Raw genomic sequence first — 24,588 nt, forward strand, 5'->3', positions numbered from 1 at the left:
CCTACAGCTTCATGGAAAAGCCACAAAATGTACGGTCAATTAAGATTTGAGTTGTAAATGATACCTGAAGTTTAATTAGAGAGCTAAAGAAGAACAAGATTACAAGTTACTTTAACAAGTTTAAGCCAGTCAAAGATTAGTAGTAGCCCTTGGTCCCTAGCAGAAACAAACAAAAATTCTCTGGAGAAAAGAACCTTTATCTAGACCTCAAATTAACCTCTGACATTTTTTTTCCCTCAAAACAATGAGCAGGTAGTCAAAGATAACTAGGCACACAAGGAAACAAAACACAATGAAAGAAAGTCAGCAGTAAAACAGACAACAGAAGCAGACCTACAGAGGCATTCCATTCCACCCAAATAAAGTCAAATGTATCCATGACCTAAGTAAGCCTGTAGGATCTACAATCCTTATACACACCCCTTACCTCTTTCCTATAGCCACACTGACCTACTTGCTGTTCCTCTGACATACCAGGTGTACCCTTATCTCAGAGATTTGCCTGGTTGTACATAGCCTCCTCCTTCAGCTCTTTGCTTAAATATCTTCATCTTAATAAGGCTTCTCTGACCACTTTATTGAAAACAGAATCTTCCTCCTGAGGTTGTACTTTCTCACTTTCCTGCTTTATTTTTCTCCATGGCATTGGACACTATTCACACAGAGTATAGATTCTACTGTCTGCTTATTTTATTGTTTGTTTTTTTCCCCCATGTTAGTGTAAGAAACTTGAGGATAGGAAACTTTACTTGTTCTGGGTGAGCCTGTATGTACAATGTCTAGAATAATGCCTGATGCCCAGGAGATGCTCAATATTTGTAGAATGAATAAATGAATGCTTTTATGTAAAGTGCTTAGAACAGGGCCTAGTCATAGCAATCACATACTATATATTAGCTACTATTACCAGTATTAGAAATGAAAATAAAATGTTGCACTAACAGACATGTATTCTAATTCTGGATTGCTTTTCATCAAATTAGGCTCCAGTAGTGAATTAATCCTTCAGCTGATGATTTTTGTGCAGGAAGGAATTATTACCACTTCCCTTTTACACAAAAGTGTAAAGAATAAATTTGGTTTTATACTATTCCCTAGGATATAAGGAAAGAAGGAAACTTATGGAGTTCAGTTTCTAGACAGTGACTTCTAGAATGAAAATATTGGAAGATTTTGAAAAATAGAGATGCAGGTGATACCAAGGACAGAGATCATGGTAACTCTACAAATATATGCTCTGCCCTCAAATTCAGCACCAGTGGGTTTTCCCCAGACAAGTCCCCATACAGATGGCACTCACAGAATTTCCATTTTCAATCCAGGTGATGGTAGGGACAGGGATGCCTGTGGCTGTACAGCGCAGGGTCACAAAGGAGCCAAAGGTGACATTGTGGGATTCAGGAGCCCGCAGGATTCTGGCGAAAACTGTTAGGAAAAGAGGAGTGGTGAGCGACTCTCCCACTGAGAATGGTCAAGCTGGGGTAGTCTTGAAGAAATGCAAATCAGATCATAGTCTCCTGTGAAGGATCCTCCACATTCCTTCTATCTTAAGGATAATACCAAATGCTGTGCCCTGGCTTCTCAGCCATTTATGCTGTGACCCTGTGCTTCTCACAACTCCAGGATACACCAACTTAGATGCTGCCCATGCCATCCCTCAGCCTAGAACATGCATCCCATACATCTTGTGGTAGTTTTCTTGTATCATCTAAGTCTCCATTTAAGTGATACTTTCAGAGAAAGGCCCTCCTGGACTGCCCAATGTAAAGTCTAACCTTTCTCCCATTCACTTTTTCATCATCCTATTTCATTGTCTTTATAAACCTTACCATGATCTGAAGTTATTTATTTTTATCTATTGTCTATCTCCCTGCAGTAGATTGTGAGTCGTCAGCAACCAAAAACCTTGCCTGTTTTGTTCAGTATCTAGGAGAGTGCCTACCAAAGTAATAATATTTAGTTGAATTAATGCTTCACGTCTTCAACTGTATCATGGTAGAACAACAGACAAAATCGTTCAACTTTTACGAGAGTGAGATGAGCATGCAGGGTCAAAAAGAAGAGGAATATTTTAGACAAAGATGGACAGGATAATGAGTAATTTTATTCTTTTCTAAGGCTGAATGCCCACTTACTAGATAAGAGGAAATTCTTTGGATGTGAAAAGAAATTTTACCTTTGATTAAAGAGTGGAAATGAGGTTCAGAATGTACAATAAACTGAAGGATACTTAGAATCACAGAATCACTAATCTTGAGAGAGACTTCAGAAATCAGCTAATTTCTGCTTTTATTAAATAAATGTAGAAATAAAATCCCAGTTAATTTGTTTCCCCAAAGTAATAAAACTAATGGGTGAGAAACCTGAACTCAAGTCTTCTGACTTCAAATCCAGTGTTCTCTAGATCATTATGTAATCTTTTTAATTACTCATTGATTGCAAATGTAAGTTTTTTTTGCTCTGGCTTTTTGTTTTCTAATACTTAAGTACAAAACATAATATTAGATTGTGAAATTCCCATTAATACAATGCTCTGATGCTTAGTTCTTCTAAAATTGTAAAAAATTTGTGGATTTTGGATTCTAAAGGAAGGTACAGAAGAGGCAGTATATACTAAACAGAAGATGTACAGGACAAAGGAAGATCAAATTCAACTGCGTTAAAGGTTGGTCTGATTTTTTAATAGCTCTTTAAAAGGATTGCATAATTCAAAGAGATACAGGAGGACATAATTTGACAATTGGATGCTTTTTGCAGGTTCTAATTTCAGATTTGCCTGCTCAGATTAACTCGCTTTCCTATCTTTTGATATGGAGGACTCTAAGAGATGAAATCTGAAAGAACATGCTAGAAATACAAAGCTTGAACCCAAAAAGCCAGGAGAGAGAGAAAGCAAGGAAGGTGCCAACGTCAATGCAGAGGTGCCAACTTCAGTTAAAAAATAAAAGAGTGGATTTAATGTTTAACCTTGTGCCCCAGGTGAAAACGAAATTGAACCTGATTTTAAGTACAGGATTCTAATCACCAATATGCAAAAGAATAGAGGGTTGAGGAACATGTTAGACAACATTATGAGAGGACTTCCCTGGTGGTTCAGGGGTTAGGACTCAGTGTTCCCAATACAGGGGGCACAGATTCCATCCCTGGTTGAGAAGATCCTGCAAATCGCATGCCATGTAACACAGCCATAAATAAATAAAGTAAATAGAAAGAGTATTTAGTTCTCTTAAAAAAGCCATTATGTATAGAACAGTCTTATGGACTCTGTGGGAGAGGGTGGGAAGATTTGGGAGAATGGCATTGAAACATGTGAAATGTCATGTATGAAACGAGATGCCAGTCCAGGTTCAGTGCACGATGCTGGATGCTTGGGGCTGGTGCGCTGGGAAGGCCCAGGGGGATGGTATGGGGAGGTTGGGAGGGAGGAGTAAAATAAAAAATTAGAAAAAAAAAAAAAGCCATTATGAAGATACAATTCAATCATATCACAAATACGCACAGTTGAACAGGGCAAGATATTTTGTTTCCCCGCAAAACAAATAACACTGGAGAAGAAAAAAAAGAAAATGAGGGGACTATTATAGATTGAGAAAGATTTAAGAGGCATAGCCCCGAGTGTACTGTGTGGATTCTTGTTTGGATTCTTATTCAACAGATCAGATACAAAAAGACATTTTAGAGACAACCAGATAAAAATTGCACAATCCCGGTAGTAAATGGTATTAAGAAACGAGTGCAAATGGGGATGGATGGTAATGTGACTGTGTTAAAAGTCCCTAAAGTACATGTGCACTGATTGAATTTATGTCTGAGATTTGCTTTAAAATAAACTAGCAGCCATAAAATGGTACTTGATTAGATAAAATGGTAGACTATTGTTCACTGTTGCTGTTGGATAATGGTACTGTGAGAGTTTACTATATTACTGTGTCTATTTATTTACAAGATGAAAAAAAATTTAATGTTAAAATTTTTTTAAAGCTGCAGTGGAGCCTGCCCCACAGCTCCAGAGAAACATGTCAGGGGACACATACTTCTTCTGCCATTGAAATAGTGTAAGTTATTAGAAAACCTAAAACCTGAAGAAGGGTAGCATTCAGAGGAGAAACACTGGACACAAATCTCAGTCCTGAGAGTTCAGAAGTAACCACAACAGTTTTTATTTTTTAACTGGAGGATAATTGCTTTACAGTGTTGTGCTCTCTGCCACACATCAACACAAATCAGTTATAATTATATTTATATTTTTATATATATATATATATATATATATATATCCCCCCCTCCTGGGGCTTCCCAAGTGGCTCAGTGGTAAAAAATCCACTTGCCAATGCAGGAGCCACAGTGAATTCAATCCCTGAATCAGGAAGATTTCCTGGAGGAGGACATGGCAACCCACTCCAGTGTTCTTGCCTGGAAAAGTCCATGGACAGAAGAGCTTCAGATCAGTTCAGTTCAGTTGCTCACTCGTATCTGATTCTTTGCGACCCCATGAATTGCAGCACGCCAGGCCTCCCTGTCCATCACCAACTCCTGGAGTTTACCCAAACTCACGTGCATCGAGTCGGTGCTGCCATCCAGCCATCTCATCCTCTGTCGTCCCCTTCTCCTCCTGCCCCTAACCCCTCCCAGCATCAGAGTCTTTTCCAATGAATCAACCCTTCGCATGAGGTGGCCAAAGTATTGGAGTTTCAGCTTCAGCATCAGTCCTTCCAATGAATACCCAGGACTGATCTCCTTTAGGATGGACTGGTTGGATCTCTTTGCAATCAAAGGGACTCTCAAGAGTCTTCTCCAACACCACAGTTCAAAAGCATCAATTCTTCGGCGCTCAGCTTTCTTCACAGTCCAACTCTCACATCCATACATGACCAGAGGAAAAACCATAGCCTTGACTAGACGGACCTTTGTTGGCAAAGTAATGTCTCTGCTTTTTAATATGCTATCTAGGCTGGTCATAACTTTCCTTCCAAGGAGTAAGCGTCTTTTAATTTCATGGCTGCAATCACCATCTTCAGTGATTTTGGAGCCCCCAAAAATAAAGTCTGATACTATTTCCACTGTTTCCCATCTATTTCCCATGAAGTGATGGGACCAGATGCCATGATCTTCGTTTTCTGAATGTTGAGCTTTAAGCCATCTTTTTCACTCTCCTCTTTCACTTTCATCAAGAGGCTTTTTAGTTCTTCTTCACTTTCTGCCATAAGGGTGGCGTCATCTGCATATCTGAGGTTATTTATATTTCTCCCGGCAATCTTGATTCCAGCTTGTGCTTCTTCCAGCCCAGCGTTTCTCATGATGTACTCTGCATATAAGTTAAATAAGCAGGGTGACAATATACAGCCTTGATGTACTCTCTTTCCTATTTGGAAACAGTCTATTGTTCCATGTGCAGTTCTAACTGTTGCTTCCTGACCTGCATATAGGTTTCTCAAGAGGCAGGTCAGAGGAGCTTGGCAGACTATAATCCATGGGGTCGCAAAGAGTCAGACAAGACTGAGTGACTGAGCACACACATGGTCCCTGCCCTCTTGAGTCTTCCTTCCCCACTGTACCACCCCTCTCAGTTGTCACAGGGCCGGGCTTCCTGTGTTATGCAGCGGCTTTCTGCTAGCCGTCTGTTTTACATGTGATCGCGTATATACGTCAGTGCTACTTTCTCAATCTGTATTAGCTCCCCTTCCCCTGCTGTATCCACTAGTCCATTCTCTGTATCTGAGTCTCCATTTCTTTTCTATAAATACGTTCATCAGTACTATTTTTCTAGATTCCATATATATGACTTAATATATGATATTTATTTTTCTCTTTCTAACTTACTTCACTCTGTATAACAGTCTTGTTTCATCCACCTCACTACAACTGACTCAAATGTGTTTCTTTTTATGGCTGAGTAATATTCTATTGAGTGTGTGTGTGTATATGTATGTATATGTACAACTTCTTTATTCATCTGTTGATGGGCACCTAGCTTGCTTCCATGCCCTGGCTATTGTAAATAGTGCTGCAGTGAACGATGGCACCCCACTCCAGTACTCTTGCCTGGAAAATCCCATGGATGGAGGAGCCTGGTAGGCTGCAGTCCATGGGGTCGCTAAGAGTTGGACCTGACTGAGCGACTTCACTTTCACTTTTCACTTTCATGCATTGGAGAAGTAAATGGCAACCCACTCCAGTGTTCTTGCCTGGAGAATCCCAGGGACGGGGGAGCCTGGTGGGCTGCCGTCTATAGGGTCACACAGAGTCGGACACGACTGAAGTGACTTAGCAGCAGCATTTGCAGTGAACACTAGGGTACTTATATCTTTTTGAATTGTGGTTTTCTTAGGGTATATGCCCAGTAACCACAACATTTTTAGATCAGAGCTCTGTGGCAGATGATTACAAGTTAAAATGTAGGCTTGAAATTTTTTTTTTTACAGGCAGTATTTACAACCTGAAAAATTCCATAGCAAGAAGAATAGCAGTCATCATGGTGATCAGTAGGGTCAGTTTCAAGGGTGAGTCACCTGTATACTCTCCCAGGGCCCCATGCTTAGAGGGCCCCATGCTTGGTTTATTTTTCTTCTGCCTGTGTCTTTAAAAATTATAAGTGATTTTTGAATGAGAGGCCCTGTATTGTTGTTTGCAACCAGTCCACAAATTATGGAGCCAGTTCTGAAAGCCTGGTAGTCAGGGCTAAAAATGCTTGCTTAAAATAGGGAGTGAAGGCTGCACTTGTGCTGGAATTCAAGAAAAACAAGGCTTTAAGGTGAAATGGGAAATTAAAAATTGCAAATATGCTTTATCAGTTTATAGGAAGTGTCAATCAAGACTAGGTGACATAGGCTATACCTACTGCTGCTGCTGCTACTGCTGCAAAGTCGCCTCAGTCGTGTCCGACTCTGTGCGACCCCATAGACGGCAGCCCACCAGGCTCCCCCATCCCTGGGATTCTCCGGGCAAGAACACTGGAGTGGGTTGCCATTCCCTTCTCCAACGCATGAAAGTGAAAAGTGAAAGTGAAGTCGCTCGGTCATGTCCGACTCTTCGCGAGCCCATGGACTGCAGCCCACCAGGCTCCTCCGTCCATGGGATTTTCCAGGCAAGAGTACTGGAGTGGGAAGTCTAAATATCTCAAGAGGACAAGCCAGCTGGGAGGCAGTGTACACTGCCTTCAGAGAGACAGAAGTAGTGCTCCATCTGACCACCTGGTTGAGATTTCTCCCAACTTGGTCCTAATTCACAGGTTGTGGCCCCCTGACAACTAATACAGAGTGACGGGCATCTGAACGAGAGTCCACCCAGGGATTCTCTTCCTTTCTCCTGTTTTCACAAAGATAATGGAAACTTAGATTGCACAAAATAATTGAGTCCACATTTATCATTTGGCTAAAATAGCTCCTGTAGAGCTTAGGGCTATACTTGTGTGTCCAGAATTTTGTGAGTGTGAGACTCCTGTGATGATCATTTTATAGGTCCCATTGTCTCTGAAAATCTGGAAAGAAAAAAGGTAGGATCCTTGAGAGATTAAGAGGAGGATTATTTCAATTCCACGAATGCTGGAAAAGTGTGGACAGCAGCTGCTAAAGATGACACTAGTCAGTGTACCCTTGAACCTGAGTAAGAAGCTTCTGGCTGAAGATGAGAAGCGTAAGAAACTGCAAAAGTATGAAATTTAGATTTTTTTCTGCTTTAATTTTCAAAGGCAATCATTTTCATCTGGGACTTTAAGTTCTTCCTGGAAGTTTAGTAATAAGGGAAGGTTTATTTATTTATTTGTTTTGTAATTTATGGCTTTTGCTTTTGTTTTTGGCTGGCATTGCATTATTTGGAATATCATTCAGGCTCATTGCAAAACCTCTGATGACCTATATTGCAAAACACAGCTAAGAATTATGTGAGATGGTAAATGAAACAGTCCATTATCATTCTAGAGGTCAACATAGCCTTGGAGTTCATTTAATTAACGTGCTTCCCTGCCCCGTATCAGAAACTTCTGGTCCAGTGAGGCACAGGAAGGTACAGAAAAGACCACTGCTGGCACGGCAAGTGGCTTCATGAACGTAGGGTTGTGTTGACAAGGTGTTGGTCTCCTTCTCCATGGAGACAGATATACCCTTGTTTGACCATGGGTTTCATTGTTGATCCTTATGGGATAAGAGGAAGGGAAAAGGCCAGGAAGTAAAGGGAAGCTGGTCTCTCCTGTACTCCCATCTTCTTGCCAAAAGATAAAATAGAGTGAAGGTGAAGTCGCTCAGTCATGTCCAGCTCTTTGAGACCCCATGGACTGTAGCCTACAAGGCTCCTCCATCCATGGGATTTTCCAGGCAAAAGTACTGGAGTGGGTTGCCATTTCCTTCTCCAAGGCATCTTCCCAACCCTGGGATCCAACCTGGGTCTCCCGCATTTCAGAGAGACGCTTTACCATCTGAGCTACCAAGGAAGCCCATGAAAGTTGTTCAATCATGTCTGACTCTTTGAGACCCCATGGACTGTACAGTCCATGGAATTCTCCAGGCCAGAATACTGGAGTGGGTAGCCTTTCTCTTCTCCAGGGGATCTTCCCAACCCAGGGGTCTAACCAGGGTCTCCTGCATTGCAGGTGGATTCTTTACCAACTGAGCTATCAGGGAAGCCCATATAAAATAGAAACTTGCCTCTTTTTTCAGTATTGAAGGATAGCTTTCACCTTTCTTCCGAGTTTACCTCTCTCAAAGAAGATGGCAAACAGCTTTTGGGTTTTGACCTAACCGTCTTCTCATAATCTTTCCTTGACCCGTCCCCCTCACACCACATCATAATTTGTTTTGTTTTGTTTTGTTTTTAAGTTTTTTTTTTGCCTTTTTTTTTTAGTTTTTAAACAATATTTATTTATTTTTAATTGATTGATGATTGGTTTACAATATTGGTTTGATTTCTGTCATACATCAACATGAACTAACCATAGGTGTACATATATCCCCTCCCTCTTGAATCTCCCTCCCACCTCCTGCCCATTTCCCATCCCTCTAGGTTATTAGAGAGCCCCAGTTTGAGTTCCCTGAGACATAGAACAAATTCCCCTTAGCATCCCTTTACATATGTTAATGTATATGCATCCATGCTGCTTTCTCCATTTATCTCACCCTCTCCCTCTCCTCCCCTACCCTTGTCCAAAAGTCTGTTCTCTATGTCTGCATCTCAATTGCATAATTTGTGTTTTGGCTGTCTCTTCTCATGGAATGTAAGCATCAGAAGGGTGGAGCTTGCTTTATTCATTAACACAAGCTGATTGATAGATAATTGATTGATTGATTCATTGATCAATCGATCCTGAACCCGGTGTGGTACCTGGTGAGCACTCAATAGGTATTTGTTGAATGAATGAATAAATGAGTGATTCCTCTGATTAGTGATATTGGGAAAAGGGACTTGTCTACGTGATGAATATCTCAGTCCTCTTTGGGCCATCTTTCTTCCAGCTATCCAGTGAACAAGAAGGGTATGGGGTTAATGTCCCATAGGTAAGTTCCCCAGGTCGGGTTTCTCCATCCTACAACTCCAGGTGAAATGCGGAGGCTGTGGGGAGGAATCGGAAGTTACATGAATCTAATTTTTGGATGAAAGGAGAGAAAGCTTTCTTTTTCAAACTAGCTTTATCAGCAATAAAGCTGATATTTTTATACCCATCAGTATTTGTTACCAGTTCCAAGCATAAAAGGTAATGGGACGGGGAAAGAAATTTCACCACATTTATCAAACATAAAAAACAAAAAGCCAGTTGCCATTAAAAATAAGTGTCAAACTGCTCCATGGATAACAATACACCTGTAATAATAAACTTAAACATAGTTCAATAATAAACTCCCATTGCTTCAGCAGTAGCCACAAACTGAAAATTCATTTTAAGTCATCCATTTTAAAAGTAATGTGATAGGTTTCATACCAAATAAATGCCCCCTGAATATCCCTATTTCACATTTTCTTTGCATGAAAGACAATGTAAAAGTGCCTTGTTACATAAACAAGCTGTTTAGTAGAAAGGGCGTGGGATTATTTGGTCATCTGGAAAATGTTGATAATTATTTTGATATGGATTTTTTTAAAAAAATTATTCAACTCTTCTTTCTATAGATAGTCTTATTGTCATTCTCCAATTCACTGTGAGCTCTTTCCCATTTGCTTTCCTGTGGGCAAGCACATTACTATTCATTTGCAACATGTAAAACAGACATGGGCAATCTATTTATCCTTGGGTTTTCTTTCATGGTGTCTAGTCCTGAGTTTGGGGCTTTAATTTCTCTGGGATAAGTTTACTTTAATAACTTCAGGTTGAGAATCCTGTATTCAGAATGGGACTTAAGCAGCCAGTGATTCCAAGTCCTTTATAATATAACCATATTGTATTCTCATTTCCTTTATCTCTCTCTTTTTTTTCTCCCTCCCTCTGTCTTGTCCTCCCTTCCTCTACCCTGCTCCCTCTTCTTGTTCCATTTTTCAAAATACTTTCAGATATATAATAAATTTTGTCATTGGTTGTCATTTTAAGGGGTAATCTGAATTTGTAATAAGGAGATGGAACATTATTCACTCTGAAATTTCATTGGTGGTGTAATGGAAAGTCTAACAGGCAGGGGGCCCAAATTAAATCTTGAAATTAACAAGCAGTTTGACTTGAAATGAATTGCCTCTCTTTTCTTGGAAAGGGAGTAGGACCAGAAGAATATTTAAGTCCCTTGTAAATTGTATTTCTCAGCAATTACTTCAAAGGATGTAATGAGCTTGCATGGATTTGCATGTTTTTTTTTTCCTCATTCTTTTCTTTCTTTCTTATTTTCTAGCCTCTTTTAAAGAGATCTTTTGTTACTTGATTCAAACCAGCACTGAGAAGAGTAAATTGAAAACAAACAAAAACTGAAACTAGAAATAAACAAAAAACCCTCAGAATCATACAGATGCAGGTGAAATGATTTTATCTAGATTTAGTTATAAGCAGCATGATGTTTAAATAGGAAAACATCTCAGATACTTTATTTGAAATACTTAGATAAGGAGGGGCTGTTTCCAAGAATACCAGCCTAGGGTTTATTCCTAAAGCCAAACTGTATTATATGAGCACTTGCGAATTTCATCCAAAATATACAAAAGTTAGAACAGTTTGATTGATTTGGTTTGGTTTGGAGCAGTTATGTAATACTTGTCCACTTGAAGTAATAACAATAAAAATCTAAGCTGGCACCTTGACATTTTTACAAGTCTCCAAAGACTGTAACACCCTCACCTCCTGTCCCCCCACCCCCAAGGCTTTTGGTCAGAGGAACTTTCTGTTCTAGTCTGTGTGACATTTATATTCTCATGCTGATTTATGTCATTTCATTTTGTTTGCATTTTCAGAGTCTAGGATACAGAGTTTATTTCTGTTCATTCAAGCTTTTCTTAATACACGTAAATCCTCAATAACTATATTATATATAAAGCAGCCCATCTAATAACACTGTTAAATGCTGAATTAATAGTCCCCATACATTGTTTGTTATTTCCTTATAAAATCATGGCACTCAGAGTTGTTGGTAAGGTCAGAACTAAACAGTTGAATAGAACCATGCGTTTACAAAAGAAGCAGTGCAGAAAGAAAAAAATACCTTTAGTCTCTTGCTCTGGTTCACTCTCTTCTATTAATAGGAACAAGACAAACGAACACACAAACAAAAACAACACATCATGAAAAGGAAAATCTTTGAGCACAGAAATGTTACTGTACAAGATGAATTAGGACCTGCTTGTTTCTTATTTCAATAAGAAACAAATGCAATCAAGGGAAACCACTGACCTTTTAAAAGCAAACTATCAAATGACATGAACTTTCAAACTATTGCTTTTCGGCAGGCAGTACCACACAGAAAATGAACTACAGCATACCCAACAACATAGCCCATTCATGCATTTTCATTTCATCGTTGACAATTACCCTTTCTTTCAAGGCAACAAACTGCCTACTATTCTGATAATAGTGGTAGTGATTGTGTTTCTCCTTGTTAGTATGGCTTCTCCTCTTATGAGGCCCTGCTGTGAAGGCAGTGATGTTGAATCTGGGATCTCAGCTATCATTTCTATGGCAATAGACTCCTGTTGTGGTAAACAGAGGATTAGGGGGTTTCTGCAGAACAGAGCCTACAACCAAGAGAGATTCTGTCCTCTGTATTGATTCCCAGAGGCTGCCCAGAGAGCAGAGAGGAGCTCATCGTTATCTTTCAGGGAAAAATAACAGTAAAGCAAGCTACAAAGAAAAATATAAAAATGTATAAATTGGATATATGGAAATTTTCAATTTTTAAAAATCCTAGAAAAGAGACAACCACTAAATTAATTGTTCCAAAATGTTTAATACAACCAAATCAGAGATAGATCCCACATGAAGTTTTATCTTTCTATCATGAAGATGTATTTTGTGTCAATTTAGACCTTTTTTTTTTTCTTATTGATGTGTAGTTAGAATAGACCTTTCTTTGATTTAGTGATAAGCCAAGTGCAATATTTGTTTATAGTATAAAATAACGATGCTCTTGTTAATCTACTTTTAGAAATAAGAATACATTGGTATGGTTCCTTACAGATTATGGGTATTTTCACACACATTGTACATTATCTCATTTAACTCTAGCCGTTTCCCTGTAATGATACATATCTGATATTATTCAGCCCATTTTTCAGACAAGGAATCTGAAACTCACAGATTTGCTGCAGATGCAGAGCCGGAAATGCCTCTCCAGCTTTCAGACACAAAGTTTTCTGTTCTACCTAGCATCACAATGAGAAAGCCTCATTTTTATATTTAATGCCCAATACTCTTAAATTTAGGTGAACTTACAACTTCCCAGTTAGATTTTACTCTATCTGTCGAGTCCATAACACATTCTTATTTTATTTTATTTTTTTTAAATATCAAGGTCATATTGGATAAAAATGAGATTTTTCCATACTAAAAACTGGTCCATCTGGACACTAGAAAATTGCAGAGTCCCTGCTTGGAACAAAGACCTTAATCAGAGGAAATAAGTGAAGGTCCATAGTTGGACCAGATTGGGCCTGAAAAATTATACCTGAGTGTCTTTGGGCTGAGCATGTCTTTCTAGTTCCTTAGCACAATTGTGCTTATTTCTAAGCTTGCGAGGGGTGGGGGTGGGGGGGAAACAACTGTTTTTTGGAATCAGCAAAATAACTATGGGTGCCTGAGATGGGCAGGGGACTTAGATGGGAACGTTACGTATCTGTGTTATTTGACTGCTATATCTCCAAAATTTTGCTCCACTAAAGTTGAAGGGCCTTAGTAGTTTTGAGAACCTTATTTACTCATCTCTTACACTACTCTTTTTAGGGTAAAGTGCAGTGCAGGTAAACCCTCAGCCTCCTTGTAATTTTACACCAATGGTCTTTTACTGGACTGGACTCTATTTTGAAGTAGACTCTGAGGGCAATGCTGATTTTTCCTTTGCTGCTTTTCACTTTGTTGTTGTTATTGTTATTATTACTCATTTTGCTTGATTTGTTTGAAATTGGAAGCAGTCTTAAACGAATGCACCCATTTCCCCCACTGCAGATGTATAGAACGAATTCAGGGGATCAAAGAAGCTCTAAGATTTGTCATTTTCCTAAAAGGAAGTCTGGAAGTCCCACCAGAAATTAAACTTTGATATATCGACTCTCAAAATTTCTTTTTACACACAAATTCAAATATGTATCTCATGTGTTGTTGTTCTGGCCATGTCCGACTCTTTTGTGATCCCATGGACTGTAGCCTGCCAGGCTCCTCTGTCCATGGGATTTCCGAGGCAAGAATATTGGAGTGAGTTGCCATTTCCTTTTCCAGGGGTTCTTCCCAACCCAGTGATTGAATCTGCGTCCCCTGCACTGTGGGCAGATTCTTTATGTATATAAATATATACATATTTATATACACTATGTATTAATATATACACATACGTATACACACTCACACACATGCATGAACAGTTGAGGTTACTTTAAATTAGAGAAATTGCACAGTATTCAAGTTTGCGTACACTCACCCAGTGTACGAGATTATTTGTTATTTCGAGGTCAAACTGTAGTCCTGGTTTTACTGTGTATCCTGCTTGCCTACCCTACCGCCATCCCTCTTGACTTGTGAACCGACTGTTTTACCTCTTATCAATTTTACATATATTCTGTCTCATGGTCTTTATTTCTATTTAATTGATAAATTCTCTTTTAATCACTTTATGTGTAACGCATCGGTCTTGTCTTCCAACGTGATTTGTAGTCTTCGTGGGGTGGAGGAGGGAGCAACAGAGCATACTTTACTTTTGTTGTGTCATTTTTTTCCCCTAAAGCCCAGCACAGCCTCTTGTAGAAATACTTGGGAAAAAGAGTTGGATAGTGATTCATTTTCCTTCTCTACTTTCTTGGGATTGTTCAGTAGAACATTTAGAATGGAGAGTCTGAGATTTCGCATATTGGAATAGTCTGAGATATAATCAACATCCAAGTCACACAGTATATCCATCATTTTCTTGAATAGTTTGATTTATGGAGAACTTAGTTTCATTGTATCAACCCATTTTAAACAGCTGTGTTTAAAAACAGGTACATATATATATCCTGAATCAAACCAAAATCAGTCTCCTTATAATTACTACCCACAAGGCCCAGTTCCTACTTCTACCTACTGGACAGAAATGAAAATAAAATCCATCAAATGTTTTCATTTTCCCAACATGCTAACCCCAGTTTACTCATTCTGACTTCTCACTTTTGAACTGCTTAGCTTTCCTTCTTTTCTTCCTTTATCCTCTTATCTGTGGTACCTGAAACTAAAACTAACACACCTAGAGTCTCACAAATTCAGTGAGTAGTAAGACTCTTTCTAAATACTCTACCTCTATGAATATAAATTTGCACGAGTTTTTATTTGCATTTCATATCATGATGCAGTTAGGTCATTGATTCCACTAAAAGTCATGAATATCCAATACTCACTTTTATATTTGCTCTTATTAAAGTCTATCTCTTCAGTTTTGAATGTATATCTGTGTGAATATGACTTGATTCTAAAGAGGTCAATTAAGTTTTTCCTACTCAGTTTACTGTATTAGTTGATGGAGAGGAAAGCTGGGTGGGGGGTGGGCAGGCGGGGAATGTATTGTTATATGGGAGGAGGGAAAGCCATCAAAGTTCTCTAGTGGAAATAAAAGGAATATATTTAGTAAATTAATACAGGTCATGTAGATCTTACAGAAAGAAAGATATGAAACCAGAAGAGAAAACAGACACACGTGTGAGATGATTTCCATCCTTCTAACTGCAAGAATGAGGAAAGTCAAGAAATAACAGGAATTTGGCCACTCAGACTTGAAGTCTCAATGGAGGCTGAAATAGTACATTATTTGCTTTTTGTAGCATGACATTTATAATTTTCTTCTTGGGCAATATCCTAAGAAAATCTCTGACCATCTGGTACTGTAAGAATACCATTCTAGGACTTTTTGTAAGAACATAATCAGAAATTGGGAAATCAAAATAATATTTCCTTTCAGTTGTGTACTGTACCCCTTATAGGAAACCAGGCAGGCGGCTCTGAGTTTGGGTCCTCACTCTACTGCTTACTAGCTGTTCGATCTGTGCTACTCTGGACTTCAGTGTCTTCCTGCAGAAAATGCAGAACCTGTCAACCCCCAACTTGTAGGATTATGGAGAAGATTAAGTAAAATGATCTGTACAAAGAAGTTAATATAGCAACTGACACATAGCTAGAAAGTATTGAAGGCTGACTTTGAAGCCATCTCCTCTTGCTCTTCCTCCCTCCCTTCTTCCCTCCCTCCTTCCCTTCCTTCCTTCCTGTTTCTGTCTCTATGGTGTCTTCCTGACTGACGACAGCTGTTCTTCCAACTGACTTCAAAGGTAGAAGGCTATTTTATCTTATTTTAAATTTCAGTCTTCCTTAGCAGGCAGCATCCCATATATTGTAGGTGTTAAAAGCATGAGCTTAAATCCTTTCCTCAATTGTCTGAGAAGAATCACTCTCAGAAAGAGAAATTCATTCTTCAGATCCTATTTTAAAACATAGATGCTAATCAATATTAGACTATTTGAATCTATTCTTAAATAGGTTAGATGTCTCATCTAGCATTGTGTTTTCAGAATTACGGAGTCAGAGATGCCTGTTAGTAGACAACCACCACAGAGAACAAGAAAGATCATTTTAACTTTTAATTTTTTTACTTAAAGAAAAGTGGCTCAAGGGTGGTTGAAAAGTAATCATAGTGAGACTCTGGGGTACTTTGTTTCTGAACAGATTCTTCTTTTGTCTTCCAATCATTAAAAGAAAGCTTGACAATAGTAATGATAAACCTAAGTACCTGATTTTCCTTTCCTGACTTCTTGATGGCTACAGCAAAGAAACTTGATCCTGGTGTGCCGCCACTGTTTACATGTCTGTCCCCTTTGAAGCTGAGCAATGCATAAAGAGGTTTATCCACTGTGGCTCCATCTCTGAAGGAATTGGAGCACAAGCTCCTTTAAAAAAACATCCACAGTACCCTCACAAACAGTGACTCCCACCTCATAATCAGGCTGGCCTGCCTCTGTGACATTCCTATTCTCTAAAGTGGCTTGGGTCGGGAACATTTCTGTGGCCTTTGAGATAATAACATTTTCTTAGCTTGTAAATATGGATGGCGAATAATGACTGTGAGTAAGACGTGTTTACCAAGGAAATCAGGCAAGAGCCACACGAAGTCAACTTGTTTTGGTTTCAGTCCTAGATGTAACGAGAGCAGCTATTAAGAATATTTTTGTTAAAAAGGTCCTGAAAAATATATTACAAGTTTAACTGTAAGCCAAGAAAAAAGTTGAATTTCGGCTCCGATTCCCTTTTTTCATTCTTAAAATAATTATTTTCTGGTTTTAATGGGAGGAGATGCTAAACTGCTTAATGATGAGGACAGAAGCCTTTTTTAGTTTACCCTTTCCAAACGTTTTTATGTGGGAATAAATTTAGATTTACAGAAGAGTTGTCAAGGAAGGGAAAGAAAGTCCCCAGGTACTCTTCACGCAGTTTCCTCCACTGTTAACATCTCACATAGTGTGTGCATACTCAGTCGTGTCTGACTCTTCACGATCCCATGGACTGTAGCCCACCAGGCTCTTGTGTCCATGAAATTTTCCAGGCAAGAATTCTGGAGTGGAGTGCCATTTCCTACTCTAGAGGATCTTCCCAACCCAGGGAGCGAACCCAAATCTCTTGCATCTCCTGCATTGGCAGGCAGGTTCTTTGCCACTGGCGCCACCTGGGAAGCCCCATTAACATCTTACATAACCACAGTGTATGTATCAAAATCTTAGCTTACTTTTAAATAACATGTGGACCTAATCTTATGAAAAGGAAGATACCTGAGCTCTGACAGCAGGCAAAGAAGCTGAAGTTTAATAAGAACCAGAATTTTCAAAACGTTTATTTATTTATTAGCTAGCCAGAAATTTTAAATGGGAAAAGAAACAGTAGTTATAACTTTCTTAAGTGACACCATAATATCCTGGTTGTCTCAAGTGGCTCGGTTTGGGAACATTTTGGTAGGCTTTGAAATGGAATTCTAGATACCCCAATAGGACCATAGAACCTCCAAACTGTAGGTTCCCACACCACTGAGATGGTGGATATAGACTCATTTTAAAATTATGTCCAACAAAAGATGACAGAGAGTATCAACTCAAATAGCTTGTGAGTCAAACTGTAGCTCGTTCTGGTTTTCATAGCACCTCTGGTAGGTACTAACCAAACTCTCTAGACCATCTTCGACTTCCTAGTTAGGAGTCGGTGTCAGCCTGTGCTTGCATGCTAAATCTGCATCTTTCCCTCTCTCACTGATGTGTGGTGTGTAGCGTGAGCTGCTGTTCATCAGTCAAAGCCCTACTGGACCTCATTTCTCAAAGCTTTCCCTCACCTCTCACGCTCTCCGCTGTCCTACGTGTATATCTTGCCCAAACTTCTATTGTCGCAAATATATTGAACTCTAATTATTGTAATTCTTTGCTTGCATGCCTATCTTTCTCACTAAATGTGGACACTTTTCAATAAATGAACCATGTCTTATTTATCTCTGTATCCTTGGGCTGTGTGTTTAGTCGCTCAGTTGTGTCTGACTCTTTGTGACCCCATGGACTGCAGCCTGCCATGCTCCTCTGTCCATGAGGATTCTCCAGGCAAGAATACTGGAGTGGTTTGCCGTGCCATCCTCCACCAGAGGATCTTCCCAACCCAGGGATCGAACCCAGGTCTCCTGCTTTGCAGGCAGATTCTTTACAAGCTGAGCTACCAGGGAAGCCCAAGAATACTGGAGTGGGTGGCCTATCCTTTCTCCAGGGTATCTTGCCAACCCAGGAATCGAACTGGGGTCTCCTGCATTGCAGGCAGATTCTTTACCAGCTGAGCTACCAGGGAATCCCCTGTATCCTTGGATTTCCCTCTTTTTGTGGAATATAGTAAGCACTCAACAAATGAATAAATTTGAAACTATCCTAATATTTATCATGCAAATTCTGAATAAGCTTACTCTGTCCTTGAATTGTTAAGCTTTCATCTGGAATAAAGACATTCCAGGTAGAAATTCTTAAAGCAATGTTTCTTGAAGTGTGGTTCATAGACTACCTATGTGAGGATCATCTGGGAGGTTGTTAAAAGGCCTTAACAGAGACCCATCAGGTCTGAGTCTCTGGGAAATGCAACCTAGAGCTGTGCCTTTTAAGAAAATCTGTGGTTCCTTCTCATGTGCACTGATGCTTGAAAACCACTACCTTCAAGGGTTCCATCAGTCCATCAACTTAGTTATTTCCATCTCTTTCCATAGAGGGTTTTGAAGTGAGCATAATCAATGATGTGACAGTAAATTAAATAACAACACATTCATCTCAAGAAAAGGAGACCTCTTGTTGGTTTAGTGGAACAAATATTATGACCAAGCTTCAAATTGGATTCTGAAAAACATGCAAGGTAGGGCAAAAAATAAAGTATACAGTTCTCACTACAGGAAGGAGAGCAAAAGGCCGGTTTCTCAAGAGAGACCATTTATTTTCTCCCCAGGCAGAAAAAAAATTTAAAGCAGTTTCTCACTTAAGATGTTTTTCAGAGCAGTGAGTGATGGAATGATCAATATTTTCAAGAAGGTTTTTGGCAAACAGCGATTTCTGTAGTGAGCAAAATATGATGTAAGCTTGGGATATTGCACCAAGCCTGTGCATGACTTTCATGTGGTTACACTATCTGGGTAGGGGACATGCTGATTCTATATAGCCTCTTTCCAGTTTGCTGGTAAAGGCATATCTTCATATAGCACCTTAGATAAGCATCCTTATGTCAGTTGTCACAATAGGGCTAAACCAAAGTTATTAATCTCTAACAAGTATCAAGAATGCAGGGACAAAGCATTGCTGATTGAGAGGAGATTTATATTCTTTGGAAGCAAGAGAAGCAGTTGGTAATGTTGACATTCTATTTCTGAAACTTGAGAAGACTAACCAGCAATATTCTCTGGATAGAAGTCGTCCAGCTTCATAACAGTGTAAACAGCAGACAACAATACCAATAGCAGTCAGTATTTATCAAAGAGCTGGGAGACACATACAGCATCTACATGGTATCCCAGCTCCTTTTAAGAACCCTATGCTGCAAGTCATATTGCACCCATTTCACAAAGAGGAAATAGACTCAAAGAGGTGACATAAATTACCCAACCTCACATAACTAGTAAGTGGCAGAGTCAGAACTAACACTCTGGTCTATCTGATGCTAAAGCATGTCAATGCTCCAGAATTCTCATCTGTGTAACATAAACACAGAGAAGGAAAAGACTCAAGAATGGGGTTATGAAAGATGTCCTGGTTTAGGGGGTAAGCCATCCTTGTTCTTGGCTAACTTGGGCAAAGTAATCATTTTTCTGGTCTCAAGTTTCATTAACTGAAAATTAGGGGATTGAGCTGTAACTTCTAGGGCCCCTTTCAGGTTTTACAGTGTTTGGTTACTCTTCTAATAAAACCAAAGTTAATAAAAAATCAACTCTATTTTAAATAAAAATTTAGTTTTTGCAATTGAACTTCATTGCTTCTACCTCAAAGATGAAGATGGCATGTGAAATAAAGAGCTGTAAATGTCTTCCCAAGTGCTTAAGTCATTGCTTTTGTTGTACTAAAGTTTCATTAGTCCTAGAACTACATTGATGACCATTATGTGAGTGATTACTCTGTGCCAAGCACTCTTGTAAGAGCTTTAAATGTAGTATTTGGGTTTATCCTTTTGCAACTTATGGGGTAGGACATAGTGTTCACCTTATTTTGTGGGTAGGGTACCTGAGGCACTATGAAAGGAAGTAACCTACCTGAAGTTACACAAGTGGTAAATGCTGGAGCCAGGATATGAACTTAGCACCTGCTCTAGACTCTGGAGTCCAGACAGTTTTCTACAATCTAGAGCCCATGTAATTAGCCAGTATACTAAGTTCCTTAACTTTTCAATTTCATTTCAAACAATATACTGTCTACATTATATCAGTTCTATTATCTTAAACAGCTGAAGATAAATCTTTGAAGCACATTTTTTCTTCAGAGCAATTGAAGAGAATCTAACTGTTCTTTACCTGGAAGAAACACAAGCTGGAATCAAGGTTGCGGGGAGAAATATCAATAACCTCAGATATGCAGATGACACCACCCTTATGGCAGAAAGTGAAGAGGAACTAAAAAGCCTCTTGATGAAAGTGAGGGAGGAGAGTGGAAAAGTTGGCTTAAAGCTCAACATTCAGAAAATGAAGATCATGGCATCTGGTCCCATCACTTCATGGGAAATAGATGGGGAAACAGTGGAAACAGTGTCAGACTTTATTCTTTTGGGCTCCAAAATCACTGCAGATGGTGACTGCAGCCATGAAATTAAAAGACGCTTACTCCTTGGAAGGAAAGTTATGACCAACCTAGATAGCATATTGAAAAGCAGAGACATTACTTTGCCATCAAAGGTCCGTCTAGTCAAGGCTATGGTTTTTCCTGTGGTCATGTATGGATGTGAGAGTTGGACTATGAATAAGGCTGAGCACCGAAGAATTGATGCTTTTGAACTGTGGTGTTGGAGAAGACTCTTGAGAGTCCCTTGGACTGCAAGGAGATCCAACCAGTCCATTCTGAAGGAGATCAGCCCTAGGATTTCTTTTGAGGGAATGATGCTGAAGCTGAAACTCCAGTACTTTGGCCACCTAATGCGAAGAGTTGACTCACTGGAAAAGACTCTGATGCTGGGAGGGATTGGGGTCAGGAGGAGAAGGGGACAACAGAGGATGAGATGGCTGGATGGCATCACTGACTCGATGGACGTGAGTCTGAGTGAACTCCGGGAGTTGGTGATGGACAGGGAGGCCTGGCGTGCTGCGATTCATGGGGTCGCAAAGAGTCGGACACAACTGAGCAACTGAACTGAACTGGCTGATTATATGTTCAGTGCATAATCATACAACTTTTTTATCCTTAGAGAACATTACTGACAACTCTTCAAATAAAGGACCGCGTTACCATTGTTTTCTTGAAAGCACTACAGAACTTTTCAGATGAGAATGCAGCATAATCTCCCCGAAAGTGGAAATCAATGGGTCAAACCCTTTTCTGAGAGCATGCACCCTATTAATCATGCAGATTTAATTTTCCCTATGATAGCCCCCAGGAATTTCAAAGGTTTATGCCTCTATCTTTTCTTTGGTTTTTAAATACACAGTGTAATCATGACAGCAAATCAAACCCGTTAGTGGCATCAAAAAGATAGAACTGATGCCGGGAGCAGGGTCACTGCAAATTCTATTAAAACTGCAATCACTGAGAGCACAGCACACATTGGGGGTTTAAATACCTCTCTCTGTGGCATTTGTCATATTAAGAGCTGCAGCATAAACAAAGGAAAAAGGCAATCAGATGTGTGTAAACATTACATGTTCACTTCCACTTTTCTAGATGCAGTAAGAAAATCTGATCTCTGGCAAAGAAGATGGACAGAAGTCTAACATTTCTGAAAACAGTCCTGATCTTTTAGATCTCTTGACATTTGCCTCGGGGTCATCATGTATAGATATGTATTTGTTTGGTCTTTTAGAATTCTACTTATTTTATATACTGTGTATGTCTGTAAAAAATCAACAACAGAAGCTTCCCACAGAGCAAGTTATTCCTAAGGATATACGGTGAAGCTTTTCAGACTGCAGAGAAAGGGACAGACAGAAGCAATAAGGCACCCTGACCAGTGTTGAGAACTCTTGCATGGGAGCCAATTAAATTTGCCAGGTGGCTCACCTTTCCTTCTTACTCCCCAAAATGCCTCTCCCAGGTGTGGAGACATGGGTCTATTTTTGAGGCCTCCTGCAAACAAGGAGTTGTTTAAACATTAGAGGAGCCTACAATAACCCTCGACCTAGACAGGTTCTGTTCTCTTCTAGATCTGCTTCTAGGGCTCTCATCTGCAGCTTTGTACTGGTGCTGACTACCCTCTTCCCGCTGGTGGTCACTGACTGAGAACCCTTGGTTTTAGCCTCTCTTCTGCCCAATCTTTTCCTTAATGGCTTAAAGCTCCAAGGGAAAACGAGGTAGTAATAGAAAATGCCATCACCAGGAAGCCCAATCCATTCCAATATCCCATCTATTTTAACTGGGATTTCAAGTCTTCTACACTTAGCCAGTTTCTACACACAAAGCTTGATTTGTCTGAATGTTATATTCACAGAATGCATAAGATCAGTGCTCATCTCCAAATAAGTAAATCATTTCATAATAATTAAATTGAAGGATATAAGGGAAGTCTGAGGGATATATGTAAGACTGTGAGGGAAATATAAGAAAATTAGCTATTTGTAATTTTTTAAATAGATCTTTCCTAATGATTAAAAAAATCTCAAAACAATAATCATTCTGTCTATAAAAAGACTAATTATATTATCATCTTAAACATATTTAATTTCTGCGATATTTATGAAACATATGTTTTAAAGGAAGCATATCCCTCAGGTCAAAATCCGGAAGTAAAGTAAGACTCTGGTACTTCAGAGGTCATTCATAGCCTCCCTTGATGGCAGCCTCTCCTTGATAACTCCAGCTCCATCACTCAAACCATCATACCTCAAGGTGGTATCGCTCTGCCACTGAGTACTCAGGAGTACTGAGTGCTCTGGAGTACTCGGGCATACTGAGTACTTGGGAGTACTCAGGGGAAAACTGTTTTAGTTAAAGACACGTAGGAGAAATGATATGAATCATTCTTTGGATGCTCACATGCCTAAGACAGAACATGAAGTAGGTTGGAAAGAGAGACAAGACTGCCTCTTGACTTAGAAGGTAATTTTTTCTACAGGGCCCTGAGAAGTTACTTTGTCCATTTTCAATCAAACAAAACTAATGCAGTAAGAATCTTTGTTCAGAGGTGGCAAGTGGGGGTGAGGCTACATGGAATTATGCTGATGAAAAAGATATTTTTACCTCTGTGAGGAACTAATTAAAAGAAGTGATCTCAACAGAAGCAATATTTGAAATTAAATATAAGGAAGTCTTTCTGGGAAATATGATTGATTTATCTTTGTTCTATAATTGTATATTCATTCTCATATTTGGAGACAGCTAAGGAACCTTCTTAGCTAAAGGGCAGAAGCCACAAATGAGGTAGGATTGCCTTTAAGCTGGGTAAGACAAATCCCAATTCCTGATATATTGAAATGCATGATAAAGAAACAAGAAATTAGCCAATGCTTGTAAGAAACCAATGGCTGGGAATTCACTCCAAATATGGTAAAATATTTTAAAATGAGCACTTAGCAAATGGAACTTTCTATGAAACATGATATGTTTCATATTTCTCTGGCCCTCATCTATCCTGCCACGAGGTCTGTCCTAAAGCCCGTTGTCACAGAGGTACCTGAGAGATGGGTTAACGTTTCCAGGGGAAGAGCCTCCATGGTCGTGAGGTTGACATCTCTTTTCTGCCTTCCAGATGAATATGGGATCTGGGAAACCAAAGACTTTCCTACCAAGGGCAAGTCAACATACCTATATAGTTCTCACCCAGGAGTACTTCACTTTTCTATGGAAACTTACCTTTATTTTACCTATGAATCAATAACACCTAACCAAGTGTAGAAGATGTTCATTGAGAAATCAGAACCCAAATGGGATCCTCTAAGCCACTATAGAATCATAAATTTTAGGTTTCTGCTCATAAGTAAGAAAGAAGAGTCAAATGAGAAGAGAATTCACTGCAGCTGCCGCTCTCTGAAACTTTCCACTTCCATCTGATTGGTTCCCTTACTTTCTCAACTTGCTGTCTTTATGGATTAATTCCTTCCCTAAGGAAATGGCAATTCCCATGTTCTGTTTATTATGACCCCACCCTGAACATTCTTTGGTTCAATACCCCAGTGTAGTGAATATCTAATCAATACAGGAATCAATTGCCTTTGACAAAACTTTTTCCATCCCTGAATTTGTTCTAAAGCAGAATGGAGCAACAGAACTACAAAAATAGTATATCAGACCAATGAACAGAAAGGTTGATGTCACTTGATTAAAATAGTATATTTG

The 24,588-nt window shown here is 39.3% G+C and overlaps 1 protein-coding gene and 1 long non-coding RNA gene across 4 annotated transcripts in view; one reads left to right on the forward strand and one right to left on the reverse strand.

Annotated features, from left to right (window-relative positions):
- The window catches only part of LOC138988862 (uncharacterized), a 123,291-nt gene that overhangs the window by 84,816 nt on the left and 13,887 nt on the right, over window positions 1–24,588 (forward strand). The gene's annotated exons all lie outside the window — the stretch shown is intronic.
- MUSK (muscle associated receptor tyrosine kinase) overlaps window positions 1–24,588 on the reverse strand; it is a 98,767-nt gene that overhangs the window by 42,179 nt on the left and 32,000 nt on the right. For both annotated transcript variants that reach the window (XM_005910517.2, XM_005910514.2), the window contains exon 6: window positions 1,301–1,425. In XM_005910517.2, the coding sequence (XP_005910579.1) occupies window positions 1,301–1,425 (125 nt within the window). The remainder of the gene's footprint in view (window positions 1–1,300; window positions 1,426–24,588) is intronic.

Source organism: Bos mutus, chromosome 8 (genome assembly GCF_027580195.1).
Source record: "Bos mutus isolate GX-2022 chromosome 8, NWIPB_WYAK_1.1, whole genome shotgun sequence".
Lineage (NCBI taxonomy): Eukaryota > Metazoa > Chordata > Mammalia > Artiodactyla > Bovidae > Bos > Bos mutus.